This window comes from Tamandua tetradactyla, chromosome 1 (assembly GCF_023851605.1).
Source record: "Tamandua tetradactyla isolate mTamTet1 chromosome 1, mTamTet1.pri, whole genome shotgun sequence".
Lineage (NCBI taxonomy): Eukaryota > Metazoa > Chordata > Mammalia > Pilosa > Myrmecophagidae > Tamandua > Tamandua tetradactyla.
In genome coordinates this window covers 27,711,355-27,730,809 of record NC_135327.1, presented here as the reverse complement: position 1 = coordinate 27,730,809, position 19,455 = coordinate 27,711,355, and the positions used below count along the sequence as shown (strand labels likewise).

The following is a 19,455-nucleotide window of genomic DNA, read 5'->3' as shown; positions in this document are numbered from 1 at the left end:
GGGATCCACTCAGCACCGGTAAGATTCTCTCCAAACATGTGCAAACATATTTTAATAATAACCTCGTGCATTTCATTAGCCTCCTGAGTTCACAAAGGGCCTTTGGGAACCAATCTGGTATAATGCAAGTCAATTCTGCAAACACTGGCTCTGGGCAGGCTCTCCTGGCACCTCGCTGGCCTAGCGCAGGGCAGCTGGGGGGGGGGAGAGACTTTTAATGCCAGGATAGGAGGGAGGGGGATGAGGTGGATGGAATGACCCCCCCCCCCCCCCCAGAGCCCAGCCAGCCGACCAGGGCTGGTCATGGGTTATTTTTACCTCTTGCAAGGCACTGTACAGGCTCAGGGGCCGCAAACTGTAGCAACCGCCTGCGGAAACTGGCTTATGAGTCACACAGAGACTGGCTTGGCTCAGTGGCGGCTGCCTCCCTGCTCCTGGCCTCGGCTGAAGGGAGGCTGGCCTGTGCGGGGAAGAACTGGGCACTGTCCCCCCGACTCCCTGCCTGGGGTGCTTCGGAGTAAGGACGGGAACCTGAGGCTCAGGGGCAAAAGGTCCTCAAATGGGTGTGCTGGTGGTGGTGGGAATGGGTATAGCCGAGAAATCAGATCTCAGGTGTTCTGGTTCAAGTCTCCCCCCACCACCGAACGTCCACCTGGGTGGGCTATGTGTGGGGGAAGTACCGGGCTTGTCTCAACTTCTCCATGTACAGCATACATATAGATAACTCTGTGTGTGTGTGTGTGTGTGTGTGTGTGTGTGTGTGTGTGTGTGTGTGTTCTACAACTGCCTAGATGGCTTTTAGGACCCCCCGAATGGCTTGTGATCTTCACGGACAGGGTGAGTCAACTCCAAACACCCCACTTCCCACCCTTGACCCACCACCCACTTACAGGGCAAAACAGACCTGAACGCAAACAACCGAAACTTTGACTCATTTGTAACCACTGTCCCAGCAAGACTCGGCCAAGTTGTCCAGACAGAAGCTATTTATAGACACATCAGGGACACACAGACACTCACACAATGACACACTCGGGATCCACATTAGGCCAGATGCACCAGGTTGGAGCCTTGGGATTCGGACATCAGGAGGCAAATGGTACTCAGACCCCGGGTCAGATCCCCAGAAAGAACAGAGGCGCACCCAGACCCAGACACACACTCACAGACGCACTAAGACCCAGACACACACTCACAGACGCACTAAGACCCAGACACGGAGGCTCGCAGACACACAATCCAAAGACACAGAGACCCACTCAGACCTAGACAGGAGCACACACTCCGGAGACGCACCTAGACCCAGACTACACACAGACACGCACACTCCCTAGACGCACCCAGACCGAGACACACAGCGCCACACACCCTCCAGACGCACACTCGGAGCCCCAGACACCTCGCAGGCCAGACGGTGTCTCACACGCCACCTCCCCCCACCGCCGACCCTGAAGTTGATAAAGAGCCGGCCTAATTGCTCCAACGCGACTGCCCCCGAGGGAAATAAAATGGAAACTTCACGGATCCACCCGCCCCGGTCCTCCGCGCCGCTCGACCCCGGGTTCGAGTCCCGGCGGGCGGGGCGCGGGGGCCGTGCCAGGCTCGCAGCGCCGCGGGACAAAGCCAGGCCGGCCGCCAGCTGCCGCGAGCCGGGAGGGCGCGCCCGGGGCGCGGCGGGCGCAGCCGGGCGCAAGGCGCACCGCCCGAGGGAGCGCGCAGGCCCGGGGCCCCCGCCCGTAGATGCGACCAGACTGGGGTCCGAGCCCGATGGGGCCTCCGGGGAGGGGGCGCAGGGTCACTCACTGATCTCCATGCTCTGGAACAAAGAGCGTTTGCAGTTGCACGTGCAGGAGACATTGGGCTGCCCGGCGGCGGCGGTGACGGTGCTGTTGACCCCCATCAAGCGGTGCATGGACGGCGCGGCGGCGCGGCGCGGGGCGCGGGGGCAGCGGGAGCGGCCGGGGGGGCCTCCGGCCGGCGCCCGGCGCTCGGGGCCCGCATGCAGGGGGCGCGCGGCGGGGGAGACGCGCCCCGGCTCGCCGGGCTCGGGGCGCCGCCAAGTTCCCGGGACGCCGCGGTCAGTGTGCGGGGCCGCGCTCTCCCGCGCCCCCCGGCCCCCCCTCGGCAGCCCCGGGGGCGTCAGCAGTGCCCGCGGGTGGCGTCCGGAAAATGGGCTGGCAGCCGGGGCGCGCGCTGCCGCCGGGGCTGAGCCTTTGCTGCTGGCTTTCCCCAGCCGAGCACCTCCGCCGCCGCCGCCGCCGCCGCCGCCGCCTCCTCCTCATTCAAGTCCAAGGAGATCGGGTTTCGCTCCGAGACCGCGGTCGGAGGCAGGCAGACGGTCTGACGTCAGCGCTAGACGGGGCTGCCGGTTCCCACCGCGCGGGGGCCGGGGAGGGGGCGCGCGCTGCGCCAATCCCCGCCGAGGTTCCCCCGCACCCCCTTCGCGGGCCGCGGGGCGGGGTGACGGGGAAAGGGGCGGGTTCTTAAAGGGGCAGAGCGAGGCTGCCGGCGGAGACCTGCGCTGGCCCGGCTCCCCGGGGTTATCTCGGTGCTCCTGCCCCACACACGCGGCTCCTGGGAGCGGGACTCTACCCCACCCGGCCACTCGCGCGTTGCGGGTGCGCCACTTTCCCCCTATCCACCAGGGGCTCTTGACCAGGCTTCTGGGGGGAGCTGGGCTCCTAAGGAGCAGGAGGCCCTTGGGGACTCAGGGCCGGGGAAATTGAAAAAAAAAGGTGGGAAAGTGACCCAGATCTCCCGTTACCTGATTTCGCAGGAGACTTCCGCCTCCAGGTCTTCAGTCCCACGCGGCTCCTCGCCCACTGCGCCAGCCCCCACCTCTGCCGCCCCGCACTTTAACCCGAGCCAGAGGAGACCGACTGGGAAAAACTGCAACTCGCGGCGACACGCCCGGGAGCCCTTATCATGTAAATAATAAAGCCGGCGGCGTCCGGGGCCAATCCACATACCCAGCGTCTGCGGCCCAGGGAACACCCGCCTGAGGCCCGCGGCTCCCGAGCGCCAATAGCGGAGCGGGGCGCAAGAGGGTGTACTTTTATTTCATTTAAAAATGAAGTTTTAGTTTCACGTGTGCTACAAAAACACATTCTTCCTGTTTAAAAAGTTGTTAAAATATTTTATATAATGTCCCCCTCCCTGACACATCTCCAATCTCCCTTAATTCTGTGTATCTCCTTCTAGACCCTTTCCCATATTTCCTTTTATTTAATTAACACTTAGGAGCCTCGTGTTAAGGCTATGTGACACCAATTCAGCGAGGCGGTAATGTTGTTATGCCCATTTTACAGACCGGGAAATTGCAGCCAGGGAGGCCGTGTGGCTTTCCCAGGGACACCACGGGGGGGGGGGGGCCTCTGGTCCTGTGCAGTATTTTCCCACACATGCATTACTAGTTCTGTAAATATCTCCGTATCCCTGTGATGCCTCCAGTTTAGTAATGAGCATGGATACCTTTTGTATTCAAACTGGAAAAAAATTTGTTTCAGTTATTTGCTACTAACAAACTAGATGGAAGAGGGAAAGTGTGGATTTGGGGAGTGAAGTTGGAGCTGGAGTGAAGAACTTGTCTAGACCAGAGCTCATATGGGAACTGGGTCAACTCTCCCAGCTTTGGGGGCAGCCCTGCCTCTGGCTCTCCCTCAGGTAGGACCCTGCCCTCCTAGAAACCACTATAGGAGACCTGGCCTCACCCAAGAGCCGGAGGCACAAAATTAAAGGTGGATTATCTTGGTAGTGAGGCAGCATTTACACTGGGAAGGGTGAACTGCCGGAGGGCAAAAAGAACCAGTTAATTCAGTGGATTAGGAAAAAAACCTACCCACAGCACTTGACCTCTTGTTTATCTGTCTGGGACATGGGAAGGACACCTTGTGACAACAGCAGTGGCCACTGCTTACTGATTGTCCACATGTGCCTGCACTAGGTGCTGGCAGCACCTGGGAAGAGCTCCCCGGTCTTGGGACCTGCTCCAAGGCTGGTTCTGCTTGGGGTGTCTCAAGATGGTGCCAGGCCTGAAGCCTGGAACTGGGAGGCCTGGGAGACAGCCCTGCATGGCTCAACCCAGCCCTTCACCTCTCCCACCTCCTCCAGCCTCGGCTTCCTCAACAGACAGGGCTATTAATGACGACTAATGGCCCTGGGTAGCTGTGGCAACTGGAGGAGAGAGTTCCTGGAAAGCAGAAGTGGAGGGTCAGGCACGTGCTGTTTTGTTAGGTAACCCTCATGGCAACCCTGGGAGGGCAGAGGCGCATATCTTTTCCATTTCACACGAGGCGATTGAAGAGTGGAAGGTTTTGGACACTTGGCAGGGCAGGAGGGAAGGACAAAATCCTCTGACAGGAGCATGGACTTGAATCCCTGCCCTTGCAGGGGAGGGGGGGGTTTATAAAAATCTAGGGCTATCAGGTGAAAAACTGGACACCCAGTTAAATTGGAATTTCAGATCAACTGCAAATCATTTTTAGGATAAGTACATCTCACGCAATATTTGGGACATAATACTAAGTACTTAATACTAAAAATGATTCAAATTTAGTGGGATAGCCCTGTATTTCTATTTGCTAAATCTGGCCAGCGTATGTGTGCTGGGCATTGGGGTGCTGGGAATGTGGCAAAGAAGGGCAGGGCCTGATCTCAGCTCTGTGGGCACGGGAGTGCCGGGAAGTGGGTACCACTGAGCTGTGATGGGCCAGGAGGCCACAAGTCGGGGAAGGATGCTTCTTTCATTTGTTCCGCAGCTAATGGCAGGGCTCTCGTTCAGTGCCAAGCTCCGTGCCGGGTGCTGGGCATAAAGCAGGCAACAATACAAATTCCCTGCGCTGTGTGACATCTTGATTGGTGAGGGAGACCATAGCTGAGCAAGGTCATTTCATAAAGTGGTAACAATGAGTCAGAACCTACATACAGCTTTAGTTCCCAAGGGCTACTGTAACAAAGTACACCAACTTAAACAACAGAAATGTATTATCTCCTGGTTCTGGAGGCTAGAAGTCCACAACAATGTGTCAGCAAAGCCATGCTTCCTCTGAAATCTGTGGGGCTCCAGCCATGGCCAGCAATCCATGATATTCCTTGGCTTTTGGTGGCATAACTCAATCTCTGCCTCCATCACATGGCTGGCTCTCTCTCTGTCTTCCCCCAACTGTGTCCAAACTTCCTCTCCTTATCAGGAAAGCAGTCATATTGGATCAGGGCCCACCCTAATCCACTTTGGTCACATCTTAACTAATAACATCTTCAAAGGTCCTATTTCTAAATGGACCTTTGTTAGGATTTGAATGTGTCTTTTGGGGGGCCACAATTCAATCCCTAACATCGGGGGTGGGGGTGGGGGTGGGGATGCTGGTAATCAAGGAGGTCCTCCCTGAGGAGGTGGCATATTATTCAGTTCATAGTTACTGGATACCCACAGTAAACTCCTGCCTCTCTGGAACTCATATTCTTGCAGGTGAGGCAGACAATAGATGTGTAAACCTAGTAGTCCAAGTGATAACTTCAGAGAGAAGAGCTGGTTAGGAAACAAAGCTGAGAGGGCCTGGAGCCCTCTTGAGCCAAAGCGGCCAGGGTCGCCTGTCTGGGGTGATGGGACTGGATCTGATGAGGGGCCAGGCCTGCGAAGGACAGCAGGGAGAGAGGCCCAGACTGGGAGAAGAGCAGGTGCAAGGCCAAAGTCATTTGTAGAAGAGCTAAGGGCTCCCCGAGGTCCCAGGATGTCTGGGGCTCGGGCGGCATTTCCCAACTCAGTCACGGGCCATGGATTGTGAAATAGGTGTGTGTACCCAGGCCACCACCTGACAGGCCTTTCAGGACTGTCAGACACCACCGCTGTGCACCCTGCCCGGGGGCTGTGTCTGCTGCAGAGGAATGTTTAGAGAGAAGGGGCTGGCCCGAGCCAGTTAGGAGGCGCTGCTCCCAGCATAGCCTGGGGCTCGTGGCAAGACCAGCTTCATGGGTGTGCCACCCCTGCTTGGCTTAATGTCCTCTAGTCCTCACCTTGAAATTCTTAACTTTTGAACAAGGGGCCGCGCCCTGCATTTTCATTTCATATTGGGTCCCACAAATTCCATAGCTGGTCCTGCTCCGTGCCAGGCTGCTGTTGGCAGCCAGTCAGGGAAGCCAGCGCAGGTTTTGGCCACAGCCGAGGGTGGCTGGAAACGTCCGGGATGTGCCTGCTGGGCACTGTGGCAAGTGCCCGGCTGGGTCAAGACAGAGCCTGCTTTGAGAGTGGGCAGTGGGGACAAGGCAGGTGGCCCCCTCCCGATCTTCTGCCACCCCCCCAGGTCTATGGAGACAGAGCTGCCTTTTCAAAAGGAGTCTTGGGCGGGCCACAATGGCTCAGCAGGCAGAGTTCTCGCCTGCCATGCCGGTGACCTCGGTTCGTTTTCCAGAAGTCCTGGGGGGCTTAAAAGATAGAATGACCTCTCCCCATTCCCCGTGTTTGGACTTGACCTTCCAGTCGAGTCACTTTCTCCCAAATCCTGCCTGAGGTTCAGTGGGCCTGTCAGCTTCTCCAGGTCAGCATTTTTGGTTTTTGTGGTTTTATGTTGTTTTGTTTTTAAACACTAATAAGGGCTCTTGTTTACTGGGCACTGCCTGTGTGCCAAGCCTTATTCTAACCACTTCATGTCCATCCACTGAATCATTCAGCAAATAGGCATCAGGCTCCTACAGTGTGTCAGGCATTAGGTCATCAAATGCCCACGACAGCCCTGTAAGGTCTAGGCTGATGTTATTCCCACTTGGCAGATGGGAACACCAAGGGTGGGGGATTTACAGCAAATGAGAGGGAGCTGGAAAGCGAACACAGGGATTGGGCCCCAAAGCCCATGGCCCAACCTCAGCTGATTCTCCATCCATACTGCCCCCGCCCGGGTCTGGCCTGGTCGTCTCTGCTGGACCTGAGCACTGTCCATCCATCTCAGCAAACTAGAGACTTTTCTGGCTTAACCGCTTTCCCCACAGCTTGGTGGTTTGGGTTCATCAAATCTATACAGATGAATCCAGCTGACTTCTGCAGTGGGGGTGGGGCGGTGGGGGGAGTGGGCTGGGGAGTTCAGAAGATGAAAACCAAAGCAGACAGACCCCAAGGAGTCACTGCAGTCCTGCCGGGGGGACCTTGGCAGATGGGCTCACCTCTCTGGACCTGTATCTCCCCACTGCTAAGTGGGGGTGGGACAGCATTTCCCAGCAAGGACAAGGGTCCTGTCCCAGTTTCTGGACAGGGCCCGGTGGCATTGGGTGTATTAACCCACATACCTTAGACCTCTTCCACTTGATTGTCAACTCCGGGAGGGCAGGGCAGAGCCAGGCTCGTTCCCTGCCATGTCCTTAAGTGCGTTGAGGGGGATCTGGCATGCAGCAGGTGCTCGGCAAACATCTGTGGCAGTCAGTGAGTGGCACCTATCCATACAAACATACTAGTAAACTCTTTTGAGTTCATTCGTTACTTTCTAACAATTCTTTCTTTCCTTCTGTCCCTACATCTCCCTTTTTTCAGTCCCCTGGATGCCCTTCTGGTAACAACCTTCTAATCAAGTATCCAGGCAACAGAAACCTGGGACAGCCCCTACCCAGGAGAAGAACCAGCACTTACCTCGTACCAAAATGCATACAAGAACTCATCACCAGAAAGATACATGCGTAGTGTGTGCTGCAGGTACCTGGGTGTGTGTTGTGTAGGTGTCATGTATATCCATGGCATGTGGATTGCGTGTGACATGTGTCAATGTGGGTATTAGTTTCCCATGGCTGTTATAATAAATTACTGCAAACTGGGTGGCTTGAAACAATAGACTTATTCTCTCCCAGCTCTGGAGGCCAGAAGGCCAAAATCCAGGTGTCTGCAGGGTCATGCTTCCTGTGCAGGCTGGAGGGGAGAACCCTCCCGGCCACTTTCTAGCTTGTGGGGGCTGCCTGCCATCCTTGGCGCTCCTCGGCGTGTGGACGCATCTCTCCGGCACCGGCCTCTGCCTGCACACGCCATCTTCTCCCGCGTGTCTGTGTCCAAGTTTCCCTCTTCCTTTAAGGACATGGGTCATAGTAGATTAGAGCCCTCCCTAATTCACTGTGACCTCATCTTAACCTGGTTTCATCTGCAAAGACCTATTTCCAAAGAAAGTCACTTTTACCAGTGGTGGGGCATTTCACATATCTTTTGGAGGATCACACTTCAGTTCACAATGTGTGTATGTGTGGTGTGAGAGCTGCATGTGATGTGTGCATATGTGGGTATGTATGTTGTGTTGGTTGTAGAGTGTGTGTTGTGATGACACAGGAATTTAGATCCTGGACAGATGTCACATGGGTGAGCTCCTCAGCAGTAAGGGAGAAAAGCTCAGTTAAACCGGCCACAGATGACCCTTTCTCACCCCACCCCGTACCCCATCTGGGCAGTCATCTGAGTCCCCTTCTCTCCTGTCCAGTCACATTTTTGTTTCCAGCAGGGAACTGGTTTCTGCCAAGAAGACCAGGCTCAGGGGCCCAGGATGGACGTGGTGGTGGGGAGATGTATAAGGGGATCTATGCCCCATGAGGACATCCATAACCAAATTCCATCTTCTGTTAGATGGGGAAACTGAGGCCAGAGTGGAACCTGACTTTGGCCAAGGTAGAGCTGCCAGAGGAAGCTGCACTGAGCTAGAACCCATCTCCTGACCCCCAGCCCAGACCTGTAAGGTCTCTAGCTACCTTAAATGACTTTATTCACTGAGCTTTCTGCCAGAGGCTGAGCCTCAGAGGGATTTAGAAGATTCCAGATGTTCAATTTATGTCTTAAACCCTTCCAGGAAGAGCTGTTTGTCATTCAAGCCGATTTCATGGACCAGAAATGCCTGAGAAAAATGTTCTGCATCTCTGTTCTCACAGAGGATGCATTTTACTGCTGTTAGGAGGAATGAAGTAAAAACCGTGGTTTTCAAAGGCATAAAAGGCTTTCAGGGAAAGGGTGGGTCTTGCACCAAGCTGAGAGGTGTCAAGGGGCCCAGTGGAGAGAAGGGTTGGGTCGGGGAGCAAGGCCAAGTGGATTGCAGAGGCCGAGGGGTGCCAGTGAACGCCCCATACCTGGCTTCAGGCTATTCCAAGGCTATTCCCCACCCCTGGGGGCACAGCAGCGAGGGGCCTTCCCAGGCTCATTCATTTTTTGGTCCATTCTCCAAACATTGAATTCTTCCTGCCTCAAGTCCAGGGTTACACAAAGACTGACCACCACTTCTGAAGGGATGACTTGTTTGGGAAAGCTAGGTAGCCACTCTGGGTCCTCTTCCTCACCTTGAATGTGGAGATGATAGAGGTACAACTCCGTGAGCATCTGGGAAGATTAAACTAGAAAGCAAAGAGCCTGGCCCAGAGCAAGCCCTTGAAGAAAGGTGATGATTATTGCAGTGTGCTCTGCCATCAGGGAGCCCCCAGTGGCATACAAACTACAAAGGAGTTGTCCTTACAATCTCTTTCCCTTCTAGAACTTACCCCAAATTGTGATTTTTTAATTTTATTTTATTTATGAGCATGAGCTGCTTTGTTCACGGTGCCCAGTGTCTGGTCTTAGAGGCATCCAGTGCCTCCGGGACACTGGAGCACAGAGCAATAGGGTATGACAGTGTCCCAGGGGTCCCCAGAAGGGTGAGGCACTGGAAACACAATGTGTCCTTCTCCTGCGGTCCCTGGAAGGACTGAAGATACAGTCCCATCCACATTCTCTGCACCCTTTCTCCCCAGCACAGGGAGCCCTCCCTGTTGGGTGAAGCCACCCTCAGATCCTGGTTTGGGAGACGGGTGTCCACGAACTGGCTCCAAAGGCCATGAAATTGGCATTGCATTTTTGAACCAGCCACATCTGTCTTGTTCTTTGCTCCTGGCAGTGCCTGGCATGTGTCCCCTCAGGAGATATTTGCTGGAGGAATAAACAAAAAACAATTGGGCAAGATGGATTAGGCTCTTAAAAGTATGAGGCACCCAGTAGTTCCATTTCTAGCAGATATTTTAAGGCAACAATCAGAGAACTGAACAATGACTTACGGGCAAGAACGTTCATCATTTTTTTATTTGTAAATATAATAGAATAAAAAAATAGTGAAAGAAGGTCAAAGATAACACAGCTGTTAAAACCCATGGTTCTTTTTTTTCCCCCCAAGGAATAACTGATGATATACAGAAAAAGTCCTTATAAAATCTATTTTAAAATAGGCCTCAAAACGGATCCTAATTTTGTAAAACTAAAATTATATTTATTATCAGAAAAAAAGACACAACTAATATTCCTCGAAACGTTAACAGTGTTTAGCTTTATGTAATAAGATTAAATCCAACTTCCATTTTTCTTGTACCGCTTTGCTGTATTTTCTACAATGAACATTAATTTTAAAGTCTCTTAAAAGCTTGCCTAAATTGCCTCTGAAGCGACACGCGCGTCTTCTCCCCTGCGGCTCCTTTAAAACGTGTCAAGACACCCAAGAGGCGGGGGTGCCAGACATAGATGACGTCACGGGCGGCCCGAAATGACACTGCTGACCGACCAATCCCAAGTTCGGATTCCGGAAGAATCCAGTTCGATTGGGCACAAGTGCGAGCGGTCTCGCCCAATGGTATTAGAGGGGCAGGAGCCTGGCAGCCGCGTGGGTTTTAAATCCACGTGGTAGTGGGAGGGCGGGTGCGGGGCAGCAGCGCTTAAAGGCCCAGAGGCTGCGGGTGGTGGGTAGGATGCGTGGGGGTGCGGCGGCTGCCCCTGAGGGGTTCTCAGTTTCGTTTAGGAAAGCCGTGCGTGGGCGTGATTCATCTATTCAGCCTTATAGAGTTTTATGAGAATCAAGTGGCATTCAACCGTTGGCGAATATTTATTGGGCATCATTCATGTGCCAGATGCACTGGCAGGGGCTGGAGGTTTAAGGTAGAACACACAAGAGACTCGTTTTGAATCTTCCGCTTACCATCTGTGTAACCTCAGGCAAGTGGCTCAACCTATAAAATCCGGTAACCCTTCTGCTCTGCTAAGCTCCCTCATAGCTCTTATTCTCTTTCCCCTAGAAAGGACCTCCGGATGGGGGGAGGGGGGTCTCCCATGAGACTTGTGGAGTGTCCGCCCCAATTTAACGTTCATTATGTACTTGCTGAATGAATTATTTCAAAGATCAGTTCTTACCATAGTGCTTGACAACTGATCGGTGTTTGATAAATATTAATTGCCCATGCAATGAAGAACAACATCTAGTACCATCAATTAAAAGTCTGTTCTATGTAAGGCTGTCTCTCATTTTACATGCTTGATCTAATTCAAAATCTACAAAATTCCAAGTTAGGCTCTATTATTCCCATTAAGCAGGTGTGGAGACTGAGGCTGAGGGGGGCTTGCTGACTTTTCTGAGGTTTGTCTGGCTAGGAGGTGGTGGGACTGGCATTCGACAGGTATGTCAGCTCCTGCTAGATCCTGATATTCATCCAGTGCTCAGCCTTTCTTTGCTAAAGAAAAGCCTTATAAATTGAACTTGTGCTACAGGAAAAGGAGAGAGAAGAGAGAGAGTAGGAATTGGGTGTGTCAAGCACATTGCCCAGCCCTAGTGGGTGACAGTGGTCAGGCAGACTGCAGACTGGCTGCCGGTGGGAGCACCGCTCTTGCAGACAGGTAGGGAGTGCCACCTGTCTGCCAGGCCTTCTGCTGAGCTGGGATGGGAGGGCACTGAAGGTCACCAGGGACTCAGCTCTTCTGGTCTTCAGGCTGACAGCCTGACCTGTCACCACTAACTGGTGGCCTGGGAGCAGCCTGCAGGGGTGTTTCTTGGTTTGCTGGCATCATGTTTAAACAATTTCTAAATGTAACATGAGTTGTCACAGCCCTCACCTTTCCCTATCGCAGCACACGTGTCTAGCTTCATTCATGTGTCCCTGCTGGGTCCAGTGGCCTGTTCTAATCATGAAGGAGATCTCTAGGTGGGACCCAGGCACCTGAAGTCCAATTTTTCCTGGGGCTGGCAAGGGCGATGGCCCAGGCATTTCTTGCCTTGTCCAAACCTCCACCTTGAGCTCTGAAGTCCTGCCCCTTCCAAAGCCAAAAGCCCCTTCCCTGGTTCCTCAGGTTGTGCCATCGTGGGGGAAGCCAACCCTGGTCAGTCACATGTACTCAAATCCTGGCTTCATCACTAACAGCTGTGTGACCCTAGCTAGGCACATTATAAAAATCTGCTGAACTCCAATTTCCTCCTTTGAAGAATGGGGATAATAAGAGTTCCTTCTTCATCACACTATTGTGAGGAGTAAACAAGTTGATAGAGGTAGGGGGCTTGGCTCAAAGTAGGTGGTTATTGAATGGGACCATCACCTTGCTCTGGGAGGCAGCTCACTCAGAGCCGCAGTAGCTGGCAGGATGATTCTCTTTACATCAAGCAGAGGTCTGCCTGCTTCGTGACTTCCACGACTTCGTGCTCCTGGCCGCATAAATGCACTTCTCTTTCAGTAGAGTGGTCCTTCAGAAACTGAGGGCAGCCACCAGGCTTTCCACTCAGGACTGGCTATGCAATTTGCGGGGTCCAATACCAAGTTACTTTCTTGCTTTGAAATTTGGGGGCTCTTGTGTTACCTTCAGGGCCCTGGGACAGGGCTTCCTTTGCTTTCTAAAGGGATCTGGGGAAGGTCTAAGTTGGCCAGTGTAGGAGCCACCACAGTGCCAGCTCCTACACGGCCCAGGGCCAAGGACAGCCTGTGGGTCCTGAAGTCGCTGGCCAAATGGACTTGGGAAGGCAGGTGGCATCACATGGAGAGCATAATGCGCGGTGGAGAGAGCGTGGGGTCTGCAGTGGCGCAGACCCGTTTCCTACCAACATCAGCAACGCAGCAGCAGCAGCAGCGGGAGAGTGAATTCAGGCCGCGCTTCTACTCTGCACTGAGCACTTCCTCGGGATTTTACCCGAATGATTCCACACCATCCTCCTGAGGCTCCTCCGAGGTGGGTCCTTCACTGTGGTCCCTATTGAACAGACAAGGAATCTGATGCCAAGAGAGGGTGAGTCACTCGCCCAGCTGGTGACTTAGGATTTGAATCCAGGTTGTCGGATTTTTAATGCTCAGACCCGTTATGGAAGGACTTCGATTTGGGATCAGAAGCCCTTGCGGGGCTAGGGGGATGATGAGGATGGCAATAATAACGACGTAATAGTAGTACGGTCACAGCCGCAGCCACGGCGACCCCGTGCATGAGCCTGCCTTTGAGCCGGGCTCTGAACAAAGCCCTCCATGAATCTTGCTTTACCTCAGCCCTCCTGGCCCAGCAGGGGGGCTGCAAGGAGGTGTTAATGACGTATTTGTTGACAGTGATCAACCTGGGCTTCAGTTGCTTTTGTCTTCCTTTTGCAGATGCAAGAACTGCTGGGAGGGTCCTGGGGTCTGGTCACAGCATCATGTGTTTCAAAACCAGCTCATCTGGGCCCCCTCCATGGGTGCTAGTGCCCTGAAAACTGGGACCCACTGGCTGAGGTCCATGGGCACATCCCCTCTGGGCTCTGTTAGCCTGTCTATAAAATGGGTGGAAATCAACCTCCTGGGACAGTGGCTCAGAACTTTGTCCCAGATACCGTGTGTGTCCCTGCCAGCATCCCACACAGGGTTCAGAGGAGATGGAGCCTCCCCAAGGGGCGGGCAGCTTGGATGTCAATTCACAGCATCCAAATTCTGGTCTGTATTCAGTGTCAGACTGTCCCCGTGAGGCCATCCCTTGTCACTCTGGGAAAGGTGGCTGAGAGCAGGGTCATCCCCTCCCAGGGCCTTTAGGTGGTGCAACCCTGTCCAGCTGTATATGTGATTTGTAAAGCAAAAGGCTCTTCCCTGCTGCAGCCTCATGGTCTAGCGTGGTGCCTGGTGCTTGGCACACAGTAGATGCTCAGTGACTACAACTTCAGTCAAAAATGAACCATGGGCTTCTTTCGGCAAACGGCAGTTCGTGGACCAGATCTAGCCCCCTGCTTGTATTTGAACAACCCATGAGCTGAGAATTATTTTTACCATTTTAGATGGTTGGAGAGACACAAAGGAAGAACATTCCATGACACATGAAAGGACAGGAAATTCAAAGTTCGGTGTCCATAAATAAAGTTTTAATGGAACAGAGCCACACCCACTTGGTGGCGTATTGTCTATTGTTGCTTTCGCATTACAACATTGGAGGTGAGCAATTGCAAGGAAGGCTGCCCAGCCTACAGAGCCTGTGGTATAAGATATTTCCCCTTAACGAGAAAGTTTCTGCCCCCTGACCTAGACCCGTGAATCTCATCCTTGACTCTGCATGACAGTCACCTGGAGCTTTACAAATACAGATGCTGGGGCCAGCCTCGGAGATTCTCATTTAATAGTGTTTTTGTTTCCTGGGGCTGCTGTGACAAAGTATTGCAAACCAGGTGGTTTAAAACAACCGAAATTTCTTCTCTCCTTGTTCTCCTTGTCCTGCCCTCTCTGAAACCTGTAGGGGAGAATCCTTCCTTGTCTCTTCCAGCTTCTGTTTTTGCCGGCCTTCCCTGGCATTCCCTGGCTTGTAGATGCCTTGCTCCAATTTCTGCTTCCTTCGTACATCACCTTTGTCTTCCTATGTCTCTCCTTCTCTTCTTATAAGGACCGCAGTCACATTGGTTGGGACCCTCCGTAATTTAGCATGACTTCGCCTCTGCAAAGATGGCATTTCCAAATAAGATCTCTGTTTACAGGTGTTGGGAGTTAGTTGACATCTCTTTTTGGAGGGCGTGATTAAACCCATAACTATTAATCAAGGGCACATCCTGGGCATGGGATGATTAAGGGTTCCCAGGAGATTCTGATGGGCAGTCTGGGGTGAGAATGCAACTTTGTGTGCTGTCCATTCCTTCAGGCCCCCCTGTTTTGTGTTCAGTACAGGTGACCGTGGTGCGGGCAGCATATTGGAGCCCCGTGGCGAGTGCAGTGGCAGGCTCTGAGCCCAGGGTCATGCCAAGTCACGGGCCTGCAGAACAGGAGGGAAAGGCATGGGCAAAGCAGCAGGTGAAAGGGTACAGGCCTGTCAAATGCATCACGTCTTCCAGCTGCAGGTAGGGGTGAGCATGGAGGGGAGGTAGCCCCTGGATGCTTCTGCTTTTTGCCCTGCAGCATCTTGGTATATCTGACCATGCCTTGGTTCCAGGGGCTGAGTGCTGGCCCTCTGTGCTGTCCATTTTGGTGATGCCATCCGGCAGTCTTCTTTTCCTTTGAACAGAGAAGGCAACTTCTCTGAAGCCCAGGCTGGTTGAATAACGTGTTTGAAGCCGCCCCATCAGCGTCAGGGCCAGGATTTGAATCTAGACCCATCTGGCTCAAAAGTTTACTCTTGGCCACCACACTCTCCGGCCAACGGAAGGAACCTGAGAGGCTGGACCTGTCTCCCAGGAGCTCCATGAAGTCTGGCTTCTAAAATGACCATGGCCGCGGCAGAGTCCCGCGGCTTCTTTCTCGCAAATCTTTTATTTTTGGCCTGAGACAGCTAATGCGTGGCCAACGTATCCAAGGAAACCAGGATGCTTGGAGCAAGCTGTACCAAATCTCCATGCTAAAACCAGAAGGCGTCTAATTTGGGTTTCTCTCTTTATTTATTTATTTTTAGGCGCTCTGCGTACCGCTCTTCTCCTGACAAATGAGGCCGTAGGACGGGGCCATGTGGCGATGCGCCTGCTCTCGGAGGGAGGGGTGAGGAATGTCCCTTTTCCACATTCGTGAGCTTCCCGTGGCTTACTGGTGAGGGAAGACCGGCCCAGCCCCGCTCCTGCCTCTGCTCAGCCTGCGGTGGCTGTTCAGAATGTCAGCCCCAGAGTCCATCTCTAGACCACGGTTTCTTGTCTTCAGTACTGTTTGACATTTGGGACCTGGTGTTTCTTTGTTTGGGGGAGGGGGAGGCGCTGTCTGCTGTATTGACTAGATGCTAGTGACACCACCCCCCCTCCAAGTTGTAACAATCAAAAGTGTCCCCAGACGTTGCCCCCTGTCACTGGGGGCTGAGATGCCTGTTAAAATACAGGACACACAGTTCACTTGGGATTTCAGATCAACAGTGAATAATATTTTAGTATAAGTGTGCCCTCAGTACGGGCATGAATATAGCATAAGTATGTCCCATGCAGTATCTGGGACTAAAAAGTTATTTGTTGCTTATCTGAAATTCAACATTAACTGGGGCTCCTGCATTTTTATTTGCTAAATCTCACAACCCAATCTAGGGGACAAAATCGCTCCTGATTGGGAGCCACTGCTGCTCCACCTGACGTCTTAACCACTGTGCCTTAGTTTCTCACCCATAAAATGGGAATAATTTCCCATTTTCCTGTTGGGGTGGTCCAGGCACCTACAGAGGTGCAGGAGATGCTCAGCAAACCCAGCAGCTTTTCTTCTTACTGCACATCTTGGAGGGAACTCAGCAAGGCAAGGGGCCTCTTTTGGACCTCCTGCTTCTTCCTGCTTTCTTCTGGATCTACTCTGCTTGGTGAAGGAAGCACGTGCAGAGACACACACCCTAGGAGTGGACAGTGGTGTTTCAGGCCTAGTAATCGAAATATATGCTTAGGGAGGAAATGCTTGCCATGGGGAGCTAGCACTTGTCACACAAGTGCTGTTGAGCCTTTCCTGGTGCAGGGCCTGTGCTAAGCCCCAAGGGAACAGCGGTGCCCAAAATACAGACCCAGGCTTCGAGGAGCTGGGCGGGGCATAGGGGAGTCTGGCATTCTTCAAATAACTGCACAATAATTGACAACAATGATGGAAGACTCCACTGCATCCCCCATTCCTGGAATTCTCTGCCCTCCTTCTCTTTCCCTCAACTCCCCCCCCCCATCTCCCAGCCATTGGCAACTCTTGGGGTTCTACCTCTATTTCGAAAAATAGCTTTATTGAGTCATATTTGACGTACCATCAACCACACATACTTAAAGTGCTCAATTGGATGATTTTTGATGTATGTACACACTGTGAAACCTTGACTACAATCCGGTTTTGAACCTTTCTGTCACCCCCAAAAGTTTCCCGTACCCCTTGTTTCCCACCCTTTCTGTTTACAGGCAACCACTGATTTGCTTTCTGTCACTATGGACTGATTTGCTTTCTGTCACTATGGACTACTTTACATTTTTCTAGCATTTCAGATAAATGAAATCATATAGTATGTTTTTTCTTTTTTGATCTGGCTTCTTTCACTCAGCATAATTAATTTGAGATTTGCATTTCTTCTTGTGATTTTCAGGCTCATTCCTTTTTATTGCTGGGTAGTATTCCAGGGTGTGGATGTCCCCTGACTTCATTGACCATTCACCTCTATTTTACAGCACAGCTAATTATTAGAGCCTAAGATGCATACAGGGGAGAGCACAGATCACCTGTGCCCGGGTCGGAGACTTCACAAAGTGAACAAGCCCCTGTAACCGGCATTCAGATCAAAGAACAGCACACGACCAGCACCCCAGAACTCCACCCACGTACCCCTTGCAGTCACTGCCTCCTACTCAAAGGTAGCCCCCAAGATTCCTGCTGCCGGTTCCTGAACTTGGCATGAACTGAACCACCCACCCGTCCTTTTGTGAGTCTGGCTTCTTTAGCTTAGCGGGCCGGCTGTGAAATCTTCCTTGTGGCAACAGGTATTGAGGGCTTGTTCCTTTTTTGCTGCTGAGTGATGCTCTGTGTGTGAATATACCACAGTTTGTTTATTTGTTCTCCTGTTGATGAGCATCTGGGCTGTTTCTCATAGTTGGCCATTATGGAAAATGCTTTTCTGAACGATTCTGCTGTGTCCTTTTTGCACCTGGATGTCCATTTCTGCTGGTTTTACACTCAGGAATGGAGTTCTGGGTCATAGGGTGTGCATAGCTTCAGCTTTTGTAGATATTATCTTTAAATTCCTCCTAAGCTCCCTCGCCACCAAGACTCCATTGGGTGGGAACTGGAGTCAGTCCCGGCCCACCCCTAATTTATTCTCCATGTGGAAGCCAAGAATGAGCTTCCAAAAAAGGCAAATGGAACCTGGGGTGTCAGTCAGACCCTGCTCCTCTTGGCGAACACCGGCAGACCCTCAGCTTGACCTCCCGAGTTTCCCCTGCATGCGAGCTGCTCGCCATTGGGTCGGGGTGAGGGGTGGGGTGGAGATCCCATTTTTCTGGGTGCAGACGAGAGGGCGGGAACATTTCTGTCGGGGAGTGCGCACAGCAGACATGACTGTGGTCACTTGAGCAAAACCATTCGGGTTCCATTCACCAGCTCAGCTTCACCATCAGGTCCTTGCCGGCCAGCCCAGGAGGACCAGAAAAGGGCTGCTTTCAAGGGTGGCTATCTATGGTTTTGTGAGCCTTGCACCCCACCCCTCCCCTAAACCCTGAACTGGTGGTGCCCACCCTTGGGCACCTCCTCGGAATGGGTGTGTGTCCTGGGTGTTGGCTGTGCTCCCCCCAACACCATGGCCCTCGAACCTACCCGTCCCCATGGGTTCCTGATCATTCTAGGGCATTCTGCTGACTCCCACCTGCCAGGAGCTGCACATCTGTGTCTGGGGGCAGTTTTAGAACACTGGGCGGGCCCAGAGTGCCGGGGAACTAGCACCCCAAAGCAGCCTCTGCCCAGCTCTCCCACCCCCAGTGGGTCTGGGCAGCAGCTGCCCACGATGGTGGCTGGCCTTGTGGTGTGCCCTTCCCTGCCTCCTGCCTGCTCCCCACTTTCCTTCGCCTCCCAAATAAACTACTTGCCTTTGAATTCTTCTCTCAGATCTGCTTCTGGGGGAACCCAGAGGAAGCCAGAGGGGAAATTTCTAAATTTCTCTCAGGTCATCATTTCTCAGTGGAAAATGTGGATTAGATGCAAGATTTCCCCGGGGTTTTTGTTTTATTGACCTTTCTTCTATTCTCTTTTGTTTTTCTAAAGACACTGAAATACTTTTTATGATAGTAAAAATTAAACTTCCTTTATTTGGGAATGCATTGTGAACAACCTTTTGCCTTGGTCCTAATCATGATGTGACTAAATCCCAGCAGGGGCGGCAGCCCCATGGGCCAAGGGCTTCCATTAGCCCTCCTTCCCTTGCTCCCTTCAGACAAAATCCAGTTGTGCTTTTTAGGGCCTGTGACGGAGGGCATGTGAGTTGTGGTCAATGAGACCTGAGGGCATGTCTGCAGTTTGATAGGGGTTTCTAGGGAAGGATTTCCTCATTTTTTTAAGAGACATATGGGAAGACACAGCCCCTCTTTTTCCCTGGCAATGTCTGCTGTGATGCCTGGGACCATGGCAACCATTTTGCAACTAAGAGAACAGGCATCCTTACAGAGGATGGCAGAGTAGGAAAGTGGAAGGAAGCCGAGTCCTTGATAATTCCATTGAACAGCAGAATTAGCCTATCTTGCTTCTCCCCTTCTTGAATTTTTTTTCTATTTCCTTGCTATCGTTGAAGCCATATGGAGTTGGATTTTTTGTTATGTGCAGCCAAAAGTT

General features: G+C 52.6%; 1 protein-coding gene across 2 annotated transcripts in view; it reads right to left on the bottom strand.

Annotated features, from left to right (window-relative positions):
* Positions 1-2,918, bottom strand: part of PMEPA1 (prostate transmembrane protein, androgen induced 1) — a 56,949-nt gene extending 54,031 nt beyond the window's left edge. The window contains exon 1 of one of the 2 annotated variants that reach the window (XM_077113202.1): positions 2,765-2,918. Coding sequence is in view for 1 of the 2 variants with exons in the window: in XM_077113194.1 (XP_076969309.1) it covers positions 1,804-1,912 (109 nt within the window). In the remaining variant the exon portion in view is untranslated. Of the gene's footprint in view, positions 1-1,803; positions 1,913-2,764 lie in introns of those variants that run through there. The other variant, XM_077113194.1, reaches the window with a different exon arrangement.
* Between the last annotated feature and the right edge of the window lie 16,537 nt (positions 2,919-19,455).